At 40.9% G+C, this 10,684-nt stretch overlaps 1 protein-coding gene and 1 pseudogene across 1 annotated transcript; one reads left to right on the top strand and one right to left on the bottom strand.

Annotated features, from left to right (window-relative positions):
• The first annotated feature begins 4,566 nt into the window (after positions 1–4,566).
• Positions 4,567–5,200, top strand: LOC139081279 (olfactory receptor 5D16-like; annotated as a pseudogene).
• A 3,357-nt stretch (positions 5,201–8,557) lies between these two features.
• Positions 8,558–10,531, bottom strand: LOC139081280 (ral guanine nucleotide dissociation stimulator-like). The gene is made up of 3 exons (XM_070606775.1): positions 10,478–10,531; positions 9,346–9,539; positions 8,558–8,818 (listed from the first exon to the last, which is right to left on the bottom strand). Exons 2-3 carry the CDS (start codon positions 9,509–9,511, stop codon positions 8,577–8,579), a joined length of 408 nt encoding a protein of 135 aa, XP_070462876.1. The 5' UTR covers positions 9,512–9,539; positions 10,478–10,531; the 3' UTR covers positions 8,558–8,576.
• Between the last annotated feature and the right edge of the window lie 153 nt (positions 10,532–10,684).

The following is a 10,684-nucleotide window of genomic DNA, read 5'->3' as shown; positions in this document are numbered from 1 at the left end:
ACATCCAATTGGTAGTACAACGAATAATTAAAGGATTATTCACAGAAATTATGACTTTCAAAGAATAATGACTTTTGTCTAGAGAAGTTAGAAACAGTTTTTGGAAAGTTTTATGACTCAGCAGTGTTTTGTTGATGAATGAGATAAGTGGTAAGTTAAGGATATCTAGATGAATGAGACATTGTACAAATGTGCAGATATGTAAAACAGCATACAGATAGATAGATAGATGATAGACAAAGATAGAGGTAGATAGATAGATATAATTACATATGCAGACAAATTTGTACAGAAAGTGGACAAGGATAAGTCTAGTAGAGAAAATCTGGGAAGAAATTTTAGGAACTTGGATATGCACCTATAAGTGACTATGAGTCACTCAAATTTACAATCCAGGGAACGATTTGCTCATTATAACTTTCAGTTACTTATTTTAATTTCGTTTACGCTTATTTAATGTATCTATTTTTAGAATAAGTGATATATTTCCATGGTCCACTTTTTTTCTCGCTACCATGTGAAAAATGCCTAATACATACTCCACAGATATTTTATGCATATTCAAACAAATATCCAAATGTAAGTTGACTTCCTTTGAAAAGAGTTGTTTTAGTGGCAATGTGGCAGACAGATATAAGAGAGTGAATCTATAGGCTTAAAGACCAACTTGGAGACTATTGAACAGTACAAGTGTGAAATGATAAAACTAGGATCTAGAGAAATGCCAATGATAGAGAAGGCAGATAAAGAATTTTGCAGCAATGTGGTATTTTAAAGGACTGCAGATTTCTGGATAAAAACTTTATGACAAATTAGAAGAAAAGATGTTATCATACTGTGAACAGTACACAATACATTTGTTTATCCGGTATCCAGGATGTTTGCAATAACTTTAGAAACCCTAATCTGCTGGTTCTAGCCAGATGTAGCTATGTCTTGGGACAGTGAGAAACCAAATTCCCATTTCTAGTCCTATCAGCAATATATATGAGGTGATCCTCTGCTCCTAATACCATTAGCAGGATCATAACAATTATTCTTATTATAATTGAGGGACCTGAGCAGGTCCCACTCCTTCAGTGTACTTAGTGTAACTGGGAGCAGTTAAGCCTTACATAGACCAGGGACACGGTAGATACTTAAGAAATATTTCTCAAAAGACAAATACTACTTGTATGTGCAAGATCTCACTTGTATGTGCAATCTAAAACAAACTTGTAGAAGCAGAAAGTAGAATGGTGGTTGTCAGCAGCTAAGGAGGGAGAAATGGAGACATATTGGTCAAGGGGTACAAAGTTTCAGTTATGCAAGCTGAAAAAATTCTGAAGATCTAATGGATAGCACGGTGATTAAAGTTAACAATATTTTACTGTATACTTGAAACTTGCTAAGAGGATAGAATCCAGGTAGTCTCACCAAAAAAGGAAGAAAATAGTAATTTGAAGTAAAGGATATGTTAATTAGCTTGATTGTGGTGATTATTTCACAATGTATATGTATATCAGAACATCAGGTTGTACTCCTTAAAAACATATAATTTTTATTTGTCAATTATACCTCAAAAAGCTAGAAAAATTGAAGAAAATAAACAATGTACTAAAAAAGAGAAAAATATTTGTCAAGTAAATAAAAAAGATAACTTCTGCTATGATTTGTTATACAAAAATTTGGGGAGACTATGCGAATTATCATGCAACAGGAAGAGAAGACATTTAAACTTTCAATGAACTTTTATATAAAATGATTCTTAAGCTTAAGTTGTTTTTCTTCAGGTTTTCCAGGAAACCAGAAATACATCAGAAAATAATCGTTAATTTTAATTGCTTAAGTCCTCTGGAGAATAAGGCAAGTAATTTTCTCTACAGTCCTGGTGGGACAGGGAGTGGAAGGAGATATAAGAGTCAGCAACTCCCATAGACTAGCTCTCCAGAGGCAGGAGAGGGCCTGCCTTTTCCACCAGCAGGTGGTTTGTAGCTCAGAGAAAATACGGACATTCTTTTTTCATGTGAGGTATGTAGAAGATGCCTTAGATTCAGTCAGTTCCTCGTAGGAAAAATCATTTGGAGAAACTTTTCAGCCAACTGTAAACATTAAGTATCTGGAACAGGAAGTACCTCTGTTTACAGAGCTTTGTCTGGGGAACCTGGCTTAGCTGAGCTCCTCCATAGCAGTGTCTGGAATAACTGTTTCCTGAAAGTGGGGGAATAGAAGGGCCCTGAAGGTTTTCAGTTATATGTCCGTGAGCTTTTGTGATTTTTTTGGAAATGCTGTGCAAGGGAGAATAAGAGGTATTTAAATAAAATAGAATTGAAAGAAATAAAATGAACCTTCTGGAGAACTATAATAAACAGGACTTACTCTAAATAAGATTTTAGACGGTGAAAAAAGAATACTGGCTCACAAGGGAAAAAAGAGAAAAAAAGGGAAGAAAGGATAAGGAAGAAGGTTTTAAATACCACACTTCACAGATTCAAAAATAAAGCAAATTGTTTAATCCATAAAATAACATCATTTGACCGATAAGGAACCATGATATTTAATTTGCATATTAGTTTTAAGTTGAATTCAAACAGAAGAAATGTGAAAATTTACCAGAGTCAAGAAAATAAAGCAGTAGTTCTCAACTACAGGCAATTATGTATCCTCCTCGGTTCCCGAGGGGACATTTGAGAATGTCTGGAAACATTTTTGATTGTCACAACGGAGGGACTGGGGATTAGGGTGATACTGTCATCTAGTGGATAGAAGCCAGAAATGCTGCTATACATGGTGCAATGCAGAGGGTAGCTCCCCATCACAAAAAAATAGTCCAGGGAAAAATGTCAATAGTGCTTAGCTGAGAAACCTTGAAAAAGGGAATTAAGAAATAATTTTATAATATTGATCATTGACATGAAAACGTTGCCTTCTGATTGATTTTTAAATCCTTGGATATCTGAACAAACAGGGCCATTGAGAATTCTGTGTTATCTGGGGCCTCTCACCTTTAGTGATGGAATATCTGGAACCGTCTGGTTCTAGAGTTGCAGAAATAGAGATGACCTTACCAGAAATGATAGTCTGAGAAAAATCTTCATTATAAAGAATTATAGTTGAAGGGATTCCTTGCATGCTTGATTTACAGTATCAAAAAGAGGAAAGTTCCAGAAGAACTGGGATGTGTTCCTGACCATAACATTCTGAGTTGTTCTGGATATAGGATTGCCAGATCTAGCAAACAAACATACAGAATGCTAAATTTAGCTTGAACTTCAGATAAACAATGAATGACTTTTTAGTATGAGTCTGTCCATACTTATAGCAAAAATTCGTTATCTATATGAGATTAAAATTTAACTGGCGGTTTTACCTCGTAACCAATTTGATAAATCCCACCATTCTCTCTGTATTAAGAATTCCTTTATCATAAATGTCTTTAGAGTGTGGAGACATCTTAACACTCATCTACATCTTGGCAGGTAATGGGAGACAGAACGAGTATTCTTAGAATCTTACAGAGAGAGGAAAGAAGGGTCTGGAAAAGGGAAGAGTCTTTCTCAATGTTTAAGGGTACTTATCATACTTATTCCTGAACAAGGATGTTTCTCTAATTCCCATTCTCTACATTTCATCTTGACGTTGATCTTCAGAACAGCTCTGTGGCCCTCAACACATTCATTGGACTGGTTTTCACAGTTTTATAGTATGAAGATTGTCTTTAAAATGGTCAAAAGAATTAGCAAAAAATTGTGAAAATGTGGTCTTTACAAAATAAAAATGTGAATATCTCAATTTATCATGTACGTCAGAGCCTGGCATAGAGTGATGGGTACATGGCTGTGAATTTAAGAATCTGAGTTCTACCTGTAGGTTGATCATCTGATATCTATCTGTCACTGAAGAAGTCATGACTTATTCAGGATTCTGTGTGCTTACCTGTAGAAAAAGGCAGTTCAATAGAAATTCTTCGTTGAAAAACATAAGTAATTATTTACTTTGATATTTGACTTATGTAGTCAAAATAGGAATGGCCATTAAAGTGCTAAACTGATATTTAAAATATGGATATGATTAAGTATACAGACAATTCTTTCTTTATATCACAATATATGCACATCTTTTTATAAAAATTCATTCCAACTATAGAAGTTATTTTAGATGCTTTGCCTGTCATTAGTAATTGTAGGACATAAAAAACATTTTCTTTTCATTTTTCTAGGCCTTTCTTTGTGCAATGCACAAAATCAGTGCGATAAGAATGTCTTACATGAGGATTTGATTACATGTTACCACCTAATTTTCCTGAGTTCATATTATTCCATTTGTAAGTCTTTAAAGTCATATTTCAGAACATGAACAGAATTAAGTTTTATAAGTTTTGAGGAAGTAAAATTAACTAGTAATTCTTTTCTGAAACATTAGATATTCCTATCTTGGATACATAACACCTAACAGGATTATAACACAGATCTATTTTGTTTCACCTTATGCTATACACAGGGGAGAGTGAAGTATGCTTCATGTGTCAATTGCTTTCCATAATGTATTATTTCCAAGACTGACTTTCAGATCTTACCATCAGGAAACATGTTTCTGGCAGAGATAAATATAACTGATAGGGTCATACTTACTCTCTTTGGCTTCTCAGACTACCCGGCACTGCAAATTCTCCTCTTCTTGGTATTTCTGGCCATTTACAGCTTCAGTGTGATAGGGAATCTTGGAATGATTGTGATCATCAAAATTAACACTAACTACACACCCCCGTGTACTTTTTTCTCAGCCACCTCTATGTGGATTTCTACTATTCTTCTATCATTGTTCCCACAATGCTCTGAAGCTACTTGCAGAAGACAAAAGTATTCCATTTTCAAGATGTATGGTGCAATCCTTTTTCTTTTGCACATTTGTAGTGACTAAATCAATTCTATTTGCTGTGATGCCCAATGACCGCTTTGTGGCCTATTGCAACCCTCTGCTCTACACAGTTGCTGTGTCACAGCAACTCTGTGCCATGCTACTAGTTGTAGCATGTGCATGGGGAGCAGCACGTTCTTTGCTACTCACATGTTCTGCTATTAAACTGTCTTTTCAGGGTTTCAATATAATCAATCACTTCTTCTGTGAGCTGTCCTCCCTGATTTCCCTCTCTATCTCTGATTGTTAGCTCAATCAGTTGTTTCTGTTCATTGTTGCCACATTTTTTGTTTTTTTTTATTAAGGTTATGAAAGTTAACATCCTTGTGAAATTACAGTTGTACATCATTATTAGTCATGTTGTAGGTACACCACTTCACCCCTATTGCCCTCCCCCCACCCCCCTTTCCCCTGGCAACCACCGATCAATTCTCTTTGTCTATATGTTAGCTACCACCTATGAGGGGAGTCATACAGAGTTCATCTTTCTCTGTCTGGCTTATTTCACTCAACATAATACCCTCAAGGTCTATCCATTTTGTTGTGAATGGGACGATTTTGTCCTTTTTATGGCTGAGTAGTATTCCATTGTATATATCTTCCACATCTTCTTTATCCAATCATCAGTTGCTGGGCACTTAGGATGGTTCCATGACTTGGCTATTGTGAATAATGCTGCGATGAACATAGGGGTGCATGGAACTTTTGGAATTGCTGATTTCAGGTTCTTAGGGTAGATACCCAGTAGTGGGATGGCTGGGTCATAAGGTATTTCTATTCTTAACTTTTTGAGGAATCTCCATACTGTTTTCCATAGTGGCTGTACCAGTTTGCATTCCCACGAACAGTGTATGAGGGTTCCCTTTTCTCCACAGCCTCTCCAACATTTGTCACTCTTGGTTTTGGATATTTTTGCCATTCTAACAGGTGTAAGGTGATATCTTAGTGTAGTTTTGATTTGCATTTCCCTGATGATTAGTGATGATGAGCATCTTTTCATGTGTCTATTGGCCATCCGTATATCTTCTTTGGAGAAATATCTGTTCATGCCCCCTGCCCATTTTGTAATTGGGTTGTTAGATTTTTTATCATTGAGTTGTGTGAGTTCTTTGTATATTATGGAGATTAACCCTTTGTCGGATAAATAACTTGTGAATATTTTTTCCCAATTAGTGGGCTGTTTTTTTGTTTCAATCCTGTTTTCCCTTGCCTTGAAGAAGCTCTTTAGTCTGATGAAGTCCCATTTGTTTATTCTTTCTATTGTTTCCCTCATGTGAGGGGTTGTGGTGTCCACAAAGATTCTTTTGAAGCTGATGTCAAAGAGTGTACTGCCGATATTCTCTTCTAGAAGACTTATTGTTTCAGTCCTAATCTTTAGGTCTTTGCTCCATTTTGAGTTTATTTTAGTAAATGGTGAAAAAGAATGGTTGATTTTCATTCTTTTACATGTGGCTGTCCAGTTTTCCCAGCACCATTTGCTGAAGAGACTTTCTTTCCTCCATTGTAGGCCCTCAGCTCCTTTGTCAAAGATTAGCTGTCCATAGATGTGTGGTTTTATCTCTTGGTTTTCAATTCTGTTCCGTTGATCTGTGCATCTGTTTTTGTACCAGTACCATGCTGTTTTGATTACTGTAGCTTTGTAGTATGTTTTGAAGTCAGGGATTGTGATGCCTCCAGCTTTGTTCTTCTTTCTCAGGATTGCTTTAGCAATTCGGGGTCTTTTGTTGCCCCATATGAATTTTAGCATTCTTTGTTCAATTTCTGTAAAGAATGACATTGGAATTCTGATTGGGATAGCATTGAATCTGTAGATTGCTTTAGGTAGTACGGACATTTTAACTATGTTTATTCTTCCAATCCATGTGCATGGAATGTCTTTCTATCTCTTTATGTTGTCGTCGATTTCTTTCAAGAAGGTCTTGTAGTTTTCATTGTATAGATCTTTCACTTCTTTGGTTAAATTTCTCCCAAGGTATTTTATTCTGTTTGTTGCGATCATGAATGGGATTGAGTTCTTGAGATCTTTTTCTGTTAGTTCATTGTTAGCATACAGAAATGATACTGATTTATGTATGTTGATTTTATACCCTGCAGCTTTGCTGTAGTTGTTGATTGTTTCTAATAGTTTTTCTATGGATTCTTTGGGGTTTTCTATATATAAGATCATGTCATCTGCAAACAGTGAGAGTTTTACTTTTTCGTTGCCTATTTGGATTCCTTTTATTTCTTTTTCCTGCCGAATTGCTCTGGCCAAAACCTCCACTACTATGTTGAATAAGAGTGGTGAAAGTGGGCACCGTTGTCTTGTTTCTGTTCTGAGAGGGATGGGTTTCAGTTTTTGTCCGTTGAGTATGATGTTGGCTGTTGGTTTGTCATATATGGCCTTTATTATGTTGAGGTTCTTTCCTTCTATATCTATTTTATTGAGTGTTTTTATCATAAATGGATGTTGGATCTTGTTGAATGCTTTCTCTGCATCTATTGAGATGATCATGTGGTTTTTGTTTCTCATTTTGTTAAGCAAGCCTAGACATCGGAAATGGCAGCCAACCCACCAAATGGGTGTATCAGTTGTTGGCAGAATGTCTGCTTCTAGGGCTCTGTTCTACAAAAACAGATGTACATTCCAGTACAATTATGGAGTGAACAATTGGAGATGGTGCAGTCCTTCAAAGCCGGGGCTGCTTGGTAGAAGGTGATGTGTGGCCACTGAGAACACACAAGGGGACAGGACTGAGTGTCCCTGTTCCTCTGTGGGACATCAGGTCCAAGGATAGGAAAGCCCTGGGCTCCTGCCTGCCAAACCCACTCACACTGCTTAACACACACACCTATACACATGCAGGCACATGGGTCCTCAAAGATCATTGCCCTGTAGAGCGAAGAGTGAAAAGATGGATGGCACTTGTTGTGGGCACTTATTTCCCAGTCAGAGGATTGAACCCTCTTCCTTACTCACATTCAAACATTATTTTACTAAATGAAAAACAATCGTCAATCCAAATTCTGAAAAACGTAGATAAGGTATTTTATTCCTTAAGATATTTGTAATCAATCTAAGCGTGTAATATGCGATAATCATATTTTGTAATTTGCTCATTGCATAACCTGATCCGTGGCCCATCCAGGAAGGGAAACGATGTGAAAGGTGTCTCCCGGCCCCACACATTCCCCTCTTGGTTTCCAGCTCTTGTGTCACCCTTTAAATGTGGTGCCTATCCCCAGATACAGAGAATAGTCAACCTGGGGGCTTCATTTTTCATACATAAGCTTTGATGGAGCAGGGATTTTTCTCCCTAATAAAAACTGTTTTATTGAATTAAAAAAGTGACTAATCATACTCCTCAGATATTACTTAGCCACACACAAAAGGCCACATCTTGGATGCATCCGCTCAGCTGAACAGCCCATCAGAGGTAAGTCCATAGAGTCAGAAAGCTCAGCGGGCCCCAGGGATGGGGTGGGAGGGAGGAGGACTGAGAGAAGAACAGGGAGAGGCCTTCCCTTCCACGACAGTGTTCTTGAATGAGGTCAGGATGACGGTCAGGCAACACTGTGAGCGTCCTCCTGGCCAGGGAAATGGACATTTGGAAAGGATCCAGGAATGACATCCTGTTGAGGTGAACATCACAAGAAAAACTAAAGGCAAGCATTAAGCATGTGCAAGACAAAACAGAACTTTAATGAACTGGCGGTAAAGGGGAAGGGGCAGAAATCAGTGGTGGGGCCACGGTCCAGGGGCTGAGGCTCGTTGCTGGGAGGACGTGAATGGTCTTTCCATTGCTTGAAGTGCAATCCGGGCTGAGACTCGAGGCGGCTGCGGCACTGGACGTCGATCTGTTGCTCTGAGGTGTGGTGGGCACTAGAGTTGGAGAAGGGGGGCGATGTTCATCTGGGTTGGGATCTTTCTCAGGAGCTGGTGCTGCAGATCCAAGAAGAGAAAACCACATCCACATGACAAGGCACATGTGTGTGGTGTCGGATTGTAATTAGTCTTTGGGGGGGGGGACCTGCTGTAATCTACACAGAAATCGAAATATATAAGGCTGTACACTTGATATTTATGTAAGGTTATAAAGTACTGTCACTGCAATCAAGAATTAACATGGGTGAATGGTGAAAAAAAAAGATACCCCAAAGTAACCATGCCACACACACATACACACACAGACACAGACACACACACACACGGACAAACACACACAGGGAAACCAAACGTGACTGTCTTTCCATGTTCCTCCCACGGAAGGGAAATGGCTCACCAATCAGGGAGATTCAGTACACGAACCACCCTCCAGAAGGTCTCCCATATCTGGAGTCCGTGGGAATTGTGATGGGAGCCAGCTCATTGCTCCCAGCCTAACCCCAGCCTCTGAAGGCTCTGTGCTGAGTGGCCCGGCCACATTGCCTCCACACACGCCCGTGTCACACAGCCCATGTCCTGCTCACCCTGACTCCCTGCCTCGCTGGGCTCAGGGTGCAGCAACTGTGAAAGCAGAAGGCGAGCTTGATGCTCCACCTGCGAGCCTGGCATGCTGAACGCGAGGAAGGCCAATACCCTTCTCAAGCTGGGAAAGTGTGGGGGCTGGCAAAAGTCCTGGGGATAGGATTCCATCCACGTGCCAAGAATGAAGGCCAAGGCCCTGAGGAGAGACAGGTGGGCAGCGGAGTCAGAGAACTGCCCTCTCCTTCCACACTGCCCTCCCAGGGTACCTCCGTGGGGGCCTGGGCTCCAGTGCCTCCTACTCCAGCCCAGCCAGGGGTCAGTCCCACTTTCTGTGCACCTACAACCTGGCCAGCTTGGCAGAACAGGCAGTGTCTCCAAGGAGAGGCAGGGATAACACCTTGGGAAGTGAGAGCACTCGGTCCCTGGTGCGATCGCCCATCCTTTTCCTCAGGGAAACCTGACACAGTCCTCGAGTGTCTCCTGGCACATCCCACTGGGATGCCAGTCCAGGAGGGAAGGGCGTGGGGCCATCTGCTCTGTTCTTGCACACATTGGCTCACAGTAGGGTGCAGTGAATATCTGACCGATGAGAGAACAGCAGCCTTTGTCTCCCGCCCATGCTTCCTACTGCCCTCCAAACACCTCAGCCTTTAGCTCCTGTGCCTCTGTGCTGCCTGATTCACTAGGTGACCCATGTGGGTGACCCTCCCCTCCTGCTAGGGGCTGACACGGAGGGTGTCATTTGGCCCCTGAGCACGGAGTGGGCTCGCTGGGACACAGCGGAGCCCCCACCATGGAGGTTCTACGATATGAGTGAGCAGGATGCTCAGACACCTCCTGTTCTGTGTCCCAGGATGGGGAGTGGAGGCGGGACTGGGATGGGGATTGGATGCATCTGGGTGCTGTAGGAGCTTCCTCCACTCCCCCCGGGCTCCCACAGCACACACAGCCCCCTCCAGAGCTCTCCTGGTCTGCTGTCTTCTCTTCTTTGAGAAGCCATCAGAACTCTGCCGGCCTGAAGGAATCACAAGATGTTGGGATGGCAGGTCCTGCCAGCAACCCGATCACAGGCACCTCACTCCCCTCACAGTGTGGAGAGGGGAGGCTCTCCCACTTGATCCAGTGCCCACTCACTTTTTCCATAGGCTGGTGGGTGCATCATCCACTGTGCAATAGAGGATGAATCTGTAACTAGAGGAGACAGGAGGGCATCACATTGGCTGTACTGGATGGCAGCTGCCTGAGGAGTCTTTTGTGACTGTCTGACTCCTACCTAGCACGGAGCCCTGGAGGGCCGATCCAGCTGACCTTTCATAGGGCTCATCTTCTCGAAAGGGCTGT

This window comes from Equus przewalskii, unplaced genomic scaffold, assembly GCF_037783145.1.
Source record: "Equus przewalskii isolate Varuska unplaced genomic scaffold, EquPr2 contig_13067, whole genome shotgun sequence".
NCBI classification, from domain to species: Eukaryota; Metazoa; Chordata; class Mammalia; order Perissodactyla; family Equidae; genus Equus; species Equus przewalskii.
Note: the sequence above shows the minus strand (reverse complement) of the source record. Positions and strands in the feature narration are given on the sequence as shown.

Excerpts from the sequence above, each read along its gene's own strand:
- LOC139081280 (XM_070606775.1), bottom strand. The coding sequence starts at position 9,511 with ATGGAATCCTATCCCCAGGACTTTTGCCAGCCCCCACACTTTCCCAGC. Across the intron at positions 8,819-9,345 it reads CAGCGAGGCAGGGAGTCAGG|CACCAGCTCCTGAGAAAGAT; the intron begins GTGAGCAGGACA and ends TTGGATCTGCAG.